The 15788-nt window shown below is 36.3% G+C and overlaps 1 protein-coding gene across 1 annotated transcript in view; it reads right to left on the minus strand.

The window, feature by feature from the left end:
* The window catches only part of LOC127872173 (rab3 GTPase-activating protein non-catalytic subunit-like), a 39979-nt gene continuing 24191 nt past the window's right edge, over positions 1 to 15788 (minus strand). The window contains exons 19-30 of the mRNA XM_052415506.1: positions 15258 to 15710; positions 14782 to 14919; positions 11551 to 11657; positions 10965 to 11031; positions 10595 to 10665; positions 10183 to 10218; positions 9594 to 9732; positions 8732 to 8880; positions 8459 to 8548; positions 7929 to 8171; positions 5503 to 5661; positions 1 to 148 (exon numbers count right to left, since the gene is read on the minus strand). Coding sequence (XP_052271466.1) covers positions 8 to 148; positions 5503 to 5661; positions 7929 to 8171; positions 8459 to 8548; positions 8732 to 8880; positions 9594 to 9732; positions 10183 to 10218; positions 10595 to 10665; positions 10965 to 11031; positions 11551 to 11657; positions 14782 to 14919; positions 15258 to 15710 — 1793 coding nt within the window. The 3' untranslated portion in view covers positions 1 to 7. The remainder of the gene's footprint in view (positions 149 to 5502; positions 5662 to 7928; positions 8172 to 8458; positions 8549 to 8731; positions 8881 to 9593; positions 9733 to 10182; positions 10219 to 10594; positions 10666 to 10964; positions 11032 to 11550; positions 11658 to 14781; positions 14920 to 15257; positions 15711 to 15788) is intronic.

Below are 15788 nucleotides of genomic sequence, written 5' to 3' on the forward strand. Positions count from 1 at the left end.
GTCCCAATCACAAAACATGGGAGAGAGATTCTAATGCCTGGGCAATGCCATGAAGTGGGTGGTCCTCGGACAGGTGAATTAAAGTCTGGTGAATTAGGTTCTGTATATAAGATGTCTCTACATCAGCTTGAAGAAGCAAGCCAGCATTCTGAAACATAGTAATGCAAATAATTGGGCCGTTCTCTGTGAAAAGGAGGTTTAATGCATATATGTAAAGTGTCATCCCAGATAAGCCTGTGCAGTCCGCACAGGCTAATCAGAGACGACACTTTCCCCTTAACTGGATTTTTGCTAAGAAGAGACTTTCTTTAAACAGTAAATAGCGGAAAGTGTCTTCCCTAATTAGCCTGTGCGGACTGCAAAGGCTAAACTGGGACGACACTTTAGGCACGTGCATTTAACCCCTTTTTCACAGAGCACTGCCCAAATGTTTTGCAATTTACATTAAACATTAAACAAACATTTTTACATACATCTTTCAATTACAGAGTACATGTTTGCCTTAAAACTTGTTTATTTTACGTGTATATTTTTAAGTGGCGTAGGGGACATGGTGCCCGCCTAGCAACAGGGAGGTTACGGGTTCCATCCCCACTATGGGAGCGTTCTTAAGATCTCCCCTATAGACACAAAGTACTGGTTCTACCCAGAACACTGACTAGAGAGCGTTTCAATAAGCCTTAAGCTTTCAATGCAATCGAGCTAAAATAAATAGGTTAAAACTAAACTAAAAGGTTGAATAGATGGGGAAACAGACTACAAGTTCCATAAATTGTCAAAAAGTACAATATATAAATACATCAGACCAAATGTAACAATAATATGCTTCAATGAATCCAAAGACCTTGCAATCTTTAAAATGCTTCTCTTTTTAATCACAAGAGGGCCATGATGGCCCTGAATCGCTCACCTGACTAACCTAATACAATCCCAACCCAGATTTCATCAAGATAAACACTCTGACCAAATTTCATAAAGATTATACGAAAACTGTGACCTCTATTGTCTACACAAGGTTTTTCTATTATTTGACCTAGTGACCTAGTTTTTGACCCCAGGTGACCCAAATACAATCCTTACCCAGATTTCATCAAGATAAACATTCTGATCAAATTTTATAAAGATTGGATGAAAACTGTGACCTCTATTGTCTACGAAAGGTTTTTCTATTATTTGACCTAGTGACCTAGTTTTTGACACCAGATGACCCAAATACAATCCCAACCCAGATTTCATCAAGATAAACATTCTGACCAAATTTCATAAAGATTGGATGAAAACTGTGACCTCTATTGTCTATACAAGGTTTTTCTATTATTTGACCTAGTGCCCTAGTTTTTGACCTAGTGACCTAGTTTTTGACTCCAGATGACCCAAATACAATCCCAACCCAGATTTCATCAAGATAAACATTCTGACCAAATTTCATAAAGATTGGATAAAAACTGTGACCTCTACTGTCTACACAAACAAATTGTTGACGGTTTTTCTATTATTTGACCTAGTGACCTAGTTTTTGACCTCAGATGACCCAAATACAATCCCAACCCAGATTTCATCAAGATTAACATTCTGACCAAATTCCATAAAGATTGGATGAATACTGCGACCTCTATTGTCTACACAAGGTTTTTCTATTATTTGACCTAGTTTTTGACCTAGTAACCTAGTTTTTGATCTCGGATGACCCAAATACATTCCCAACCCAGATTTTATCAAGATAAACATTCTGACCAAATTTATTAAAGATTGGATGAAAACTGTGACCTCCACTGTCTACACAAGGTTTTTTCTACTATTTGACCTAGTTTTTGACCTAGTGACCTAGTTTTGACCCCAGATGACCCAAATAAAATCCCAACCCAGATTTCGTCAAAATAAACATTCTGACCAAATTTCATAAAGATTGGATGAAAACTGTGACCTCTACTGTCTACACAAGGTTTTTCCATTATTTGACCTAGTTTTTAACATAGTGACCTATTTTTTGACCCCAGATGACCCAAAGACAATCCCAACCCAGATTTCATCAAGATAAACATTCTGACCAAATTTCATAAAGATTGGATGAAAACTGCGACCTCTATTGTCTTCACAAGGTTTTTCTGACTGATGAATGGGGTTGTTTACCCTCGTGACTTCGGTTAAAAAACCATTGCCCGAGCACACTGCTTAACATAAAACTCTGCATTAAAAGGTGATGAAATGAGAGAAAAAGGATAATTACATCCAAAAGAACATGAATTTTAATAAAATACATGAATTGATTTATAGAAATAAATTACTATGTTGATGTTATATTATTATTCTTATTATTATTATTACTTATATTAAAATATTGTTATTGGATGTTTTAAAAGGAAAGGGAGAGAGAATAGCCCAATTTTTATAAGTAAAGATGGTGAAAACACATACTGTTGTATGTGGCATCGTCATTACTAGACCCACTGCTCAGTATATACTGCAATGGGTTTGTTGGAGTCTTTAGACTTTGTGATCTGTGTTTTTAATGTTAAAACAATATAGAATTATTTTAATTTTATGTTTCTATGAAAGAAAAGAAATACACAGAAGTGTAATATGTTTGAAATAGGCAAAAATTATTAATATTTTAGGATTTTACAGATCACAAAGTGGTTTAACATTGCCACTATGTATTAGATCTATGGATAGATGGCAATTTGTTGTTAGTGTTATATGTGATACAAAGAACTCTTATCGATGGGATGGAATAAAGATTTATAAACATTAATTAATAGGGAAGGTAGAGCCTGATTTCATAGCTCTAATAAGAAAAGGGGATTTGCATGTAAACATGCAGTTATATAGAAATATAACAAAATTGTATTTGGTAATTGTATTTTAGTTTAAAATTATATTTTGTATTGTAATTGGTATGTATTCGTATATGTGGCACAATTTTGAACACTTGCAGACAGGGAATATAGCCGTAATGCTCCAACATAAGACCCTTTCTGTATGGAACTTAAGGAGTATTGGGCTATGAAGAAGAAACGTCCCCCCGGAGTGGCGTTAAGACAATATTTAAAAGAAAGTCAATAGTAATATTTATATATTACAGTTAATTACTTACTTGTCGCCAAAAAACGGTAACTTCTATAGGGCCACTTAAGAATTATAAGGTAAAACAATGTCTTTTACAGTCAAAACTTAAACAAAACAAAGAAGTTTCTATATAAAAGTACATTACATGTACATGTATGTACATTATGTACAAAGCTGCAAGCATTTATTAATAAGTAAAAAACATGGTGCCACCCTGGGGGGTTTAAAGGAAGGAGAGTTTTGGAAGTGTAGGCTAGCGTGGGTGGGGGGAACCAGCAGGGGTTGTACTACTGGGATGGGTACAAGGGAGGTAATTGTGGAGGTGAAGTTTTATGATAGTTGTGTCCCCTAGACCAGAGGGAGTGCACGGTAAATGGAAATTACAAATGAAGAATGATGGATAAAAAATTTAAGACAATATGATATTACTATACTGAAATAATCCAGTAAAAAGGAATTGGTTAAAGAGATACCAAATCATACTAAGATGCAGGAAAAATCCCACAAGATGCCTTAATCAAACCTATAATACTGAATATATAGGGGATGAAACAGGGTAAAAATGGTACAAAAGTACCTCATTTGCTATATAAGCAAAGTTACAATTTTAATAGAAGTCAAGAAAAACAAACAAACAAATAAATGTACACGTGTACATTATAAACTATAACACTTAATATAGCAATTTTTTAAAATAATTATAGTACCAAAGAGTTGGTAATACCATTGAAAGGGCTAAAATTCGTTTTGCAAGGTGTATGACCCTGCACCGTGCACTCCTGTCTAACATGGTTCTTCGAGTTTGAAGGAGAAGGGGGGTTGTCAGAGGGGAAAGGAAGGGGTGCAATGCAGCCAACAAATCCGGGTTACTGGACAGCCTCGTCCTTTCTTTTTAAATAAAAGCTGCTGTAAAATATGAATATATTAAGAAACTGAGGAATGTAAATGTAAGGTTTTTCTATTATTTGACCTATTATGTGACCTAGTTTTTGACCTAGTGACCTAGTTTTTGACCCCAGATAACCCAAATACAATCCCAACCCAGATTTCATCAAGATAAACATTTTGACCAAATTTCATAAAGATTGGATGAAAACTGTGACCTCTACTGTCTACACAAACAAATTGTTGACGGACGCACGCACACACGCACACACACACGCACGAACAACGGACGCCGGACATCACACGGTCACACTTCGTGACAGGTGAGCTAATAAAAACTATATTCAAGTTGTGAGATATCTGTTTTCTTTAATAAACTTAGGTTTTTCAATTACTTAGCACAAAAACTTTCTTGTATTTGAAAAATAATCAATACACAAAAGATGGTTAGGTACATGAAAACCTTCATTGCATTCTAAAAATTATATACTTCAGTAATGTAAATAAAACCAAAACTGTGTTAAGATATTCCCAATACATACCATAGCTTTAAGCCAGGTGTATAGGACAGGGTTCACCACTACATACCATAGTTTTCAGCCAGGTGGATAGGTCAGGGTTCACCACAACATTCCATAGCTTTGAGCCAGGTGGATAGGGCAGGGTTGACCACTACATGCCATAGCTTTGAGCCAGGTGGATAGGAGAGGGTTCACCACTACATACCATAGCTTCGAGACAGGTGGATAGGACAGGGTTCACCACTACATACCATAGCTTCGAGCCTGGTGGATAGGAGAGGGTTCACCACTAATACCATAGCTTTGAGCCACGTGAATAAGACAGGGTTTACACCTACATACCATAGCTTTGAGCCAAGTGGATAGGTCAGGGTTCACCACAACATTCCATAGCTTTGAGACATGTGGATAGGTCAGGGTTCACCACTAATACCATAGCTTAATGCCAGGTGGATAGGGCAGGGATCACCACTACATACCATAGCTTTGAGCCAGGTGGATAGGACAGAGTTCACCACTACATACAACAGCTTTAAGCCAGGTGGATAGGGCAGGGTTCACAACTACATACTATAGCTTTGAGCCAGGTGGATAGGGCAGGGTTCACCAATACATACAATATCTTTGAGCCAGGTGGATAGGGCAGGGTTGACCACTACATACCATAGCTTTGAGCCAGGTGGATAGGGCAGGGATCACCACTACATACAATAGCTTTGAGCCAGGTGGATAAGGCAGGGTTGACCACTACATGCCATAGCTTTGAGCCAGGTGGATAGGAGCGGGTTCACCACTACATACCATAGCTTCGAGACAGGTGGATAGGACAGGGTTCACCACTACATACCATAGCTTCGAGCCTGGTGGATAGGAGAGGGTTCACCGCTAATACCATAGCTTTGAGCCACGTGAATAAGACAGGGTTTACACCTACATATCATAGCTTTAAGACAGTAGGATAGGGCAGGGTTGACCACTACATACCATAGCTTTGAGCCAGGTGGATAGGACAGGGTTCACCACTACATACCATAGCTTTGAGCCAGGTGGATAGGGCAGGGTTGACGTTTGACATGAGATCTACCATCATCTGGGCGTCCATGCCAGCCAGCTTGTAGGCCACTCGCTGTCCACATATGGTCAGCAGCTGGGCACCCAGGGACTGGCGGTCATTCACGGTCACCAGCACCTGCATAGACATATAATGAGTGAACACCTGCATAGACATATAATGAGTGAGCACCTGAATAGACATATAATGAGTGAGCACTTGCATAGACATATAATGAGTGAGCACTTGCAAGACATATAATAAGTGAGCACTTGCATAGACATACAATGAGTGAGCACATGCATAGACATATAATGAGTGAGCACCTGCATAGACATATTATGAGTGAGCACCTGCATAGACTTATAATGAGTGAGCACCTGCATAGACATATAATGAGTGAGCACCTGCATAGACATATAATGAGTGAGCACCTGCACAGACATATAATGAGTGAGCACCTGCATAGACATATAATGAGTGGGCACCTGCATAGAAATATTATGAGTGAGCACCTGCATAGACTTATAATGAGTGAGCACCTGCATAGACATATAATGAGTGAGCACCTGCATAGACATATAATGAGTGAGCACCTGCACAGACATATAATGAGTGAGCACCTGCATAGACATATAATGAGTGGGCACCTGCACAGACATATAATGAATGAGCACCTGCATAGACACATAATGAGTGAGCACCTGCACAGACATATAATAAGTGAGCACCTGCATATACATATAATGAGTGAGCACCTGCATAGACATATAATGAGTGAGCACCTGCATAGACATATAATGAGTGAGCACCTGCATAGACATATAATAACCGATCACCTGCATAGACATATAATAAGTGAGCACCTGCACAGACATATAATGAGTGAGCACCTGCAAAGACATATAATGAGTGAGCACCTGCATAGATATAATAATAAGTGAGCACCTGCATACACATATAATTAGTGAGCACCTGCATAGACATATAATGAGTGAGCACCTGCATAGACATATAATGAGTGAGCACCTGCATAGACATATAATGAGTGAGTTCCTGCATAGACATATAATGAGTGAGCACCTGCATAGACATATAATGAGTGAGCACCTGCATAGACATATAATGAGTGAGCACCTGCATAGACATATAATGAGTGAGTACCTGCATAGACATATAATGAGTGAGCACCTGCATAGACATATAATGAGTGAGCACCTGCATAGACATATAATGAGTGAGCACCTGCATAGACATATAGAGTCAGCACCTGCATAGACATATAATGAGTGAGCACCTGCATAGACATATTATGAGTGAGCACCTGCATAGACATATAATGAGTGAGCACCTGTATAGACATATAATGAGTGAGCACCTGCATAGACATATAATGAGTGAGCACCTGCATAGACATATATTGAGTGAGCACCTGCATAGACATATAATGAGTGAACACCTGCATAGACATATAATGATTGAGCACCTGCATAGGCATATAATGAGTGAGCACTTGCATAGACATATCATGAGTGAGCACCTGCATAGACATATAATGAGTGAGCACCTGCATAGACATATAATCAGTGAGCACCTGCACAGACATATAATGAGTGAACACCTACGTAGACATATAATGAGTGAGCACCTGCATAGACATATAATGAGTGAGCAACCAACACGGCTGCCATTTCACGGATGTCAACAATAACAAAATGCACTTAGTGAGGAGACAACCTTGAGGCACACCATACCAACAAAATGTACACTAAAAATTCTAAACACAAGATAACAGGGTGCATGATTACGTGACTTTGTGGGAAGCGGTAAGTGGTGATTTTTGTTCGAATAACTTTTAAAAACAATTTTTCTTAAAAATTTCTACTAGTGCATAAAAGACAGATTTGTGTGCTGCATATGGCAATGTGATATACATCAGAATTACTGTATTAAATTTTAATAAGAATTTGTTCTTGTTAAAAAAATCTGAGTATACTGCATTGACTTATATGTTTATGCTTCAAGCAACGTGAAATTTTGTCACCACTTTCAGATGTATTGAAGGATTTATTCTTAAACCTTAAGATATCGGCACAAACTGCAAGAAAAACTGTCTTTTAGGCACTAAATATTTTTGCAAATGAATTTCAAAAACTTGAGATATTTGCAAGAATAAAGTTTTTAACGGTGTGTTTAAATTCTGTCCAGCCTGTGTGTAAACCCCTGAAAACCCAGTCGATTCTGCACCCTGAATAAGAGCCATCATTACTCTGCCATAGTGTTTTCTTTCAGTATTGATGGAGTTACATTTTCAAGCATCATCAAACTTAAAATTGAATCTAAACTGCGAATTGACACCATTCCAGAAACTTACAAACTAAATCCAGATAAAAGCCAGTATGTACCTCTTCAGCGAGCTTGTCAAAGCCAGCAGAGTAGAGCTCACACACCTGGTGCTGCTTGAGCTGATCTAGGTCAAGGCCAAACTGGTCAGCAAGGTCAAGGATGGTGCCCGGCCAGCGTCCAGCCTCACTTGACCTCAGCTTGCTGACAGACACACTGGGTGGGGAACCAGCATTGTCAGAAGAGCTCAGGGGACAAAACTCTCGCATCTTCTTCACTGACTCGGTGATCACCCTTGTAAAGAACTGGGAAAAAAAAGCCTTGATGTTACACTTTTCTACCAATACAAATACGATGTAGGGTAATAAATAATTTCTGTAACATAGGTTAGTTTGCTTTGAAATATGTGTTTTTCATATATGTGACCAGTATATGAACAACATTTCAGCTTTATCATTTCAAAATAAAATAAATGAAAATCACAATTTTAATTTACAAAACAAGTTATACTTATTACTTCAAATTGAGAATAAGAAACACACAAAACCTTACAATCCTTATCCTATATGTACAATCCCCAAGACCTATGTACCTGCTTTCGTAGGGCAGCCACACTGGAGTCCACGCTGGTTGTAGGCAGCAGGGGATGTGCATGCAGCTCCTGACTCAGTGCGTGTCTACCCTGCAAGCGTACAGCAAATACATAAGCCTTGTTCTGGAAACACTGAGCTTAACATATTTGCATTCAGTGCAGTCTGCAAAGGCTGGTCAGCAACAACACTTTTCTCTTTTATCAAATTTGTTGATATTTTATAGAATAGAAATGAAAAAATCTCTTCTAAACAAAAATTCCCAGGAATATTACCTTAGTATCAAACAGCGAGAGTACTTTGACTTGTTTGATGTTGAAAGTAACCACAGCATGTATAATTGTAGACAGCTGGTTATACACAGTCAACAACCCATAATTGGTTGACTTTTGGTCTATTGCCAGCTCTACCAGAGACACGCTTCCTGAAAATAAATTCACATGCATTCAGTAAGTCTGTGAAATAATTAAGTTTTAACATGTCATTGAAAACAATAGTCTGAAAGAAATTATATAAAATAATTGTACATTTTATATATAAAACAATCAGAACAATAATATCTTAAATCTTCGTTAAAATGTCAGCTAAAACAGCCCAGTTTGCTTGTGTACGATCATAAGAGTTGTACGCTGTTACTTTTTGCTATAATGCACAAAAGCGTAAAATATTGTAGTTATACAATTTCATTTATAAAAAGTATTAGTTTGTGTTTTAAAAATGTGGTAAAGGTAAATGTCCCCATGTTTTATTTAACTAGGAGACGTTTGTCCCACAAAGTGTAAGTGTTCTTTAACATTCTTTAACAAATATGAATATGAAAGGGAAAAAGTTGTACAAATCCAGTGAAATTGTCTTGCTTCAAATTGCACAAATGGCTAAACACCATAAAATCTTTAAAAACTTTGTAATGTTGCAACACCCTTGCATATTGTAGGCATTGTAGCATCTTACCATGTGTAATGAAGAATCTTCTATAAATATCACCGCCACACCTTTCTAGTACAAAGATTGTATCATAACAATTACCGCTATGCCATTCTAGTACAAAGTTTGTATCATAAATGAGTCGCAAGTTCTTGAGCTTTTAAAAATGAACCAGCATTCAAGAACTGCACAAGAATAATTCATACAACTAACCTTTGACCCCAGTCCATGAGGGCTCAAGGTTGAACACAGGCACTTCATTGGTCTCACAGTTGGCATCCATGATAATGGTGAAAAAGTCACAGATCTGGGACACAAAGGTACCTAATCTTGTTTCGCTTATGCCAATTTCCTGGAAATAGAACAAAAACATTTGTGGTGATCTTGCACAACATTTTTTATGTAAAGAATTTCAGTTTGTTGCTTTGTCCTTCAAGAGGTCGCTCACAAGACTGCCTGACGGAGAATTAAATAGTATTTTTCTGCATTTTATAAGGGAATGAAATGTCAGAAAATTACTTTTACATAGATGAAAATCAGTTTATATCCACTTACAAAATAAATAGGACATGGGTTATGGACGCATGTAACCCAGACTACTCCTAAGTATTGTCCTGATAAACATTCTGACAAAGTTGTATCAAGAAAGATGTGGTCTCTAGAGTTGTAACTAGCTAAAACAGTGGAAACACTGCTCAAAGATGTACACATATAATACAAGTTTTTATTTGATAAGAAAAAACTATATCAAACCAATATCATTTTAAAATATATGCTTCAAAGTTTGGTAATTCTGACTTACCTTTCTACAGAGACGATCTTTTGGTACTTTCCCTACCTGCAATATTCAAACAAGACTTCACATAACTTTCAAACCTAATTCTTATCTGATTTAAACATAGAATTATATAATCGCAGTAAAAATTATACTTCTTTTTCAGAATGTGTTCATATTTATGTTAACATAAATTATTCTGTAACATTATTATAGTATGGCATTTTGATTCCTTTAAATACGTATCTAAGTGGTAAAGGGTTAAATACGTATCTAAGTGGTAAAAGGTTCAATACTTATCTAAGTGGTAAAGGGTTAAATACGTATCTCAGTGGTAAAGGGTTAAATACGTATCTCAGCGGTAAAGGATTAACTGTGTATCCAAGTGGTAAAGAGTTACATTCCGGTACGTATCCAAGTGGTAAAGGGTTAAACCAACCTTTTCCATCAGCTGACCTATGGCTTGAAACCTCTTTGCTATGAACATGTGCCACATCATACTGCACACACCTGCAAACCAGTAACACAGACACTTGCAGATAAACAGATACAATATGGAATATTTGTTTAGCAATATTGATGGAACTATGACTTTTCTGTTTGGAAATCAGCACATTTAGCACATTTGGTATGAACCCCCCCCCCACCCCCCCAAAATTTTATATAAATTCTAAACAACATCTTTTCACAGCTTTAATCCAATTGAACAGCAAAATAAAATCAATAATACACAATATAGTTGGAAAAATATAACAACAATATTTCATATTTTATGCTACGCATATTTAAAATGTTAATACAAACCATACCTTGTCTGAGCATAGCATTCTGTACTAGGCGTAGGAAATCAAGGGCTTGCTTTAGATTGTTGACTTCCTAAAACAAGAATATCATTTTCTTTGTAAACGGATGTGTTGATCATAAGCATGGGAAAGGAAAATGAGCAATCAAAAAACCCATAAACACTCAAAATACAAAATGCACTTTTTTTTTTTTTCTTGGACAATATGTTCATCACATGTTCATTTACCATGTTAGTGTGTCGTATGAATAGATATCGTTGCAGGAAATTAAAATGGAATATATTGTGCCACAAAAAATAAAAACAAGCATTTTGCATCTCTTTAAATCGATGTTACCACATCTAGCGTTTAAATGTTTGCTATTTTTATAAGGAACACTGATATTTTATGGGTTAACTTTATTTTACAAAATATTTTGCGAAATATTCGTTGTTTTTGAGTATTCATGTTACTTTAATAATCAATTGGCAATAACTCTATAAAAAACAACAGAATAGAACAACAGGACCGTATGCACACACCACTTGAAATTATCCTCATTAGCGAATATAACAAAAGTTTACACTTGATGTACAAATGAAAGCATGAGTACCTCAGGCACTTTATTCCAGAGGACAGCATACTCCCAACTGCTGTTACTAAACAAAACGTCATTCTCCAGGCTATGGGGGAAACGTCTCTTCAACAACTCCATTTGGTCTGAAGTTGGCAAACAAATATATTACACACTCTAAGAGTTCCCATAATACCAATCTTTTACTCGTAACTCCTGTAACTTTTCCACTTAGGCTGTCACAGGGCCCATAAACCTCCAACACAAGCTTTGTTGCTGACAAAACAGCAGTTGCTTGTGTTGTTGCAGGACCCAGATTTTAGTTTTTACTCATTTCTGTAGTATTGCAGACCAGAATTTTTGTCAAACCAAAAAACTGAAACTACTTGCATATTGCTACATGTGGTCCTGTATCTACAATTTCATAAACCTAGTTTTTTTTAACTTGAAGCAAGATCAAGATGTTTCTTTTCATTCATTTCTGATACCATACTATCCACAAAAGTTGTCTGAAAAAGTGAAATAACGTGCCCATTACCAATATAGCCCTTTATCTACAAACACACACATTTCATTCACCTGCCTTCAGTACTTTATACATTCGCAGACAAACACAGGATTGGTTTGGATATTAATGATTTTTGCATACAGTTATTCCCTTTATTGAAATTTAACAGAGAGAGCATTTGTTTGTGTGGATCTGAAAGTTAAGGATCAATCTACCCACAAAATCCAAGGAAATTAATGTCACACAAACATTAATGATTTTTCAGCATGATATTCATAACAATTTCCAGATATATGTTATTTCTTAACCTATCCCAGTTATATGTTATTTCTTAACCCATCCCCGTTATATGTTATTTTGTGACCCATACCGTTTATATGTTATTTCATAACCCATCCCAGTTATATTTAATTTTGTAACCCATACCGTTTATATGTTATTTCATAACCCATACCGGTTATATGTTATTTTGTAACCCATACCGTTTATATGTTATTTCATAACCCATCCCAGTTATATGTTATTTCATAACCCATCCCAGTTGTATGTTATTTCATAACCAAACCTAGTCATATGTTATTTCATAACCCATCCCGGTTATATATTACTGTGAAACCATTATTAATCGTCAGGCATTAATTTTCATAAATTTCGTCAGTCGACCGATCGGCGAATTTAAGATCCTAACGAACAATCATGCTCTATGTTAGAACAAAATCAAACACTGAGTTGAACAATATTTTAAAACTTTACCGTAGACATGAGGCATTAAATTCCAACATAATCCATGCACACATTCACTGCTGTTTCGTAATCAAGATTAATCCGGTTTTGACACAAAGGGATGTAGATTACACAAGGTACTTAACTGACACGTTACACTTCTTTAAAACGCGTGTGCAGTACAGCTGTATTGAATGCGCTGACTACGTTTATGTAGAATGGTAATGAATTAGCGCTAATTGTTTATAACTTTATTACCCATTAGGTGCATTGTGTTTTTCAGGGGTGTTGCATATTAGCCATCACGCAGTGAATGCCGATGAATGACAATAAACCAAAAGAAAAGATGACGATGTGTGATCAACATGCGTATTTATCACAAATTTAATAAAGAATATTTTAATTGCTGTTTGTTGTTTGATTGTTTGCGTTTAACCACACTTATTACTATTTTAAATGTATCAATTTATTTATTTTTAAATTATTGACATTATTGATTTATATACCGGTAGTTTACTTTTTAAGAACAAACACACACATAGAGTTTATAATTTTAATGTTGATATCAGAATAAAAAAGCATTTTATTTGAAAAAAAACACTTAACAAACTGGAACCCTTTTTCGTATAACACAAACAGTTTTAAAACGGTATTGACAGCATTTTAATAAAAATCATACCAACTAGAATTACGATTGTTATCAGTATGGCAATTATAATAATAGAAAAAGACTAATAGGCAATTGGCTTCGTTGTTACAAACACTCGTTAACGAATATTCGGTCCCACTTGTCCGCTAATCATAACAATGAACGTGTGAATGGCATACATCAAGAGGGTCCATTACTGTCCCTTGATAACAAAAGACTAGTTAATTGGCATGTGACAAACAGGCCCCACCTCCTGCAGTGATTCTCAAGTGTGTTCCCGCATTCGTACGATTTTTCGCAACTGCGATTGATCGCGAATATGTATTTCACACAAATCGGATATTGACTGACGCATTTTTTTAAATTTAAAATCAGAAATCGGCGAATTTAAGTGCTGACGAAATCGTCATTTTTATAAAAATGACGAAATTTTGTGCTGTCAAAAATAAATAGTTTCACAGTATTTCATAACCAATCCCAGTTGTATGTTATTTCATAACCAAACCTAGTAATATGTTGCTTCATAACCCATTCCAGTTATATGTTATTTCATAACCCTTCCCAGTTATATGTTATTTCATAACCTGTCCCAGTTGTATGTTATTTCATAACCAACCCTAGTCATATGTTATTTCATAACCCATCCCAGTTATATGTTATTTCATAATCCTTCCCAGTTGTATGTTATTTCAAAACGTGTCCTACCTATATGTTATTTCATTACCCATCCCAGTTATATCAGAACCCATCCCAGTTATATGTTATTTAATAACCCATCCCAGTAAGTTATTTTTTAACCAATCCTAGTTATTTGTTATTTTATAATCCATCCGGGTTATATGTTATTTCATAACCCATCCAGGTTTTTTTTTTCATAATCCATCCCAGTTATACGTTATTTCATAACCAATCCCAGTTATATATTATTGAATAACCCATCCCAGTTATATATTATTTCAAAACCCATTCCAGTTATATGTTATTTCATAACCCATCCCAGCTATATGCTATTTCATTACCCATCCAAGCTATATGTTATTTCATAATCCTACAAGTTGTATGTTATTTCAAAATAGGTCCAAGTTTTATGTTATTGCATAACCAATCCTAGTTACAGGTTATTTCATAACCCATCCCAGTTGTATTTTTTTAATAATCCATCCCAGCTATGTTATTTCATAACCCATCCCAGCTATGTTATTTCATAACCCATTCCAGTTATTTGTTATTTCATAACCCATCCCAGTTATATGTTATTTCATAACCCATCCTGGTTGTATGTTATATCATAACCAATCCCAGTTATATGTTATTGCATAACCAATCCCAGTTATTTATATGTTATTTCATAACCAATCCCAGTAAGTTATTCAACCTTATGGTAGCTCACCCCAGACTATTTCCTGACTAGAAACGTTCAAATGACTCCCAGCTTCCCTGCAAGCCTCTTCTTGAAGTGGCCGGTATAGGTCCTGGGGCTGGAAACCTACCCTCGCAATATGCCTAGCAACCACCTCACTGATACAACCTTAATTAAAAAGTGATTATGTCCCATTGAACTGTCGATTAGCTAATAACAAAGCGCAAACGAATTAGTAAAAGTTACTCAACTGTTGTGTATTTTTTAGGTTACTGACAATGTTAGAACCTGAAAAATATATTATGTGGTATTTATATAAAAAGAGTATAGAAACCAAACAATTTCTGTACTGCGAAAAAAAGTAGCATAATATCATTTTTAATAGCTATGTTTAATAAAACACCTACAGTAAAACCAAATGTTTCAAATTAATTTACTTTGTAAAAATGGCAATGGCTCCAAAAAGTGCATAGATTCTTGGTATAAATTTAAGTACATTAACAAACCTTTGCCTCCTTCAAGCACAGTGAGTACACTGACTTTTATCTCCTCCGTCAGGTTCACAACCTGTTTATGACCAGGGGGAGACAACTTCAGAAAGCAGTCTATACACAACAAATCCCCCAGTTGCTGAGCAAGTAAAGTCCAGGCTTCCACATCAGCGGGAGTCTTCATGCCTCCCTCTGCGCTCGCTGTCAGTGGAGAGCTTTCCAACACGGGGGACGGCAAGGTTTCTGAGCAGATACTCATGGTATCGGCATCAGGATCTTTTGCTGCATCATCAGACAATGGTTTATCAGGTTTCTTTGGCATCAAGCCCCAGGTATCCATGACAACTGACTTGGTAACTATGGCAGCCAGGTAAGCAGACAGGCACTTTGTTGTCTGACAACATAGGTGATGCAAGCTCTGCCATCGATGAGATTCCTCTCCAGGGTTGGAAGACAAATCTTTCCCATCTGGAAACAATTCAAGAATGATTGACTTCCAAAAAGTTAAATATTTAATAAATGTATTGCCTTAAACGGTCATTTCTT

This window comes from Dreissena polymorpha, chromosome 3 (assembly GCF_020536995.1).
Source record: "Dreissena polymorpha isolate Duluth1 chromosome 3, UMN_Dpol_1.0, whole genome shotgun sequence".
NCBI lineage: Eukaryota > Metazoa > Mollusca > Bivalvia > Myida > Dreissenidae > Dreissena > Dreissena polymorpha.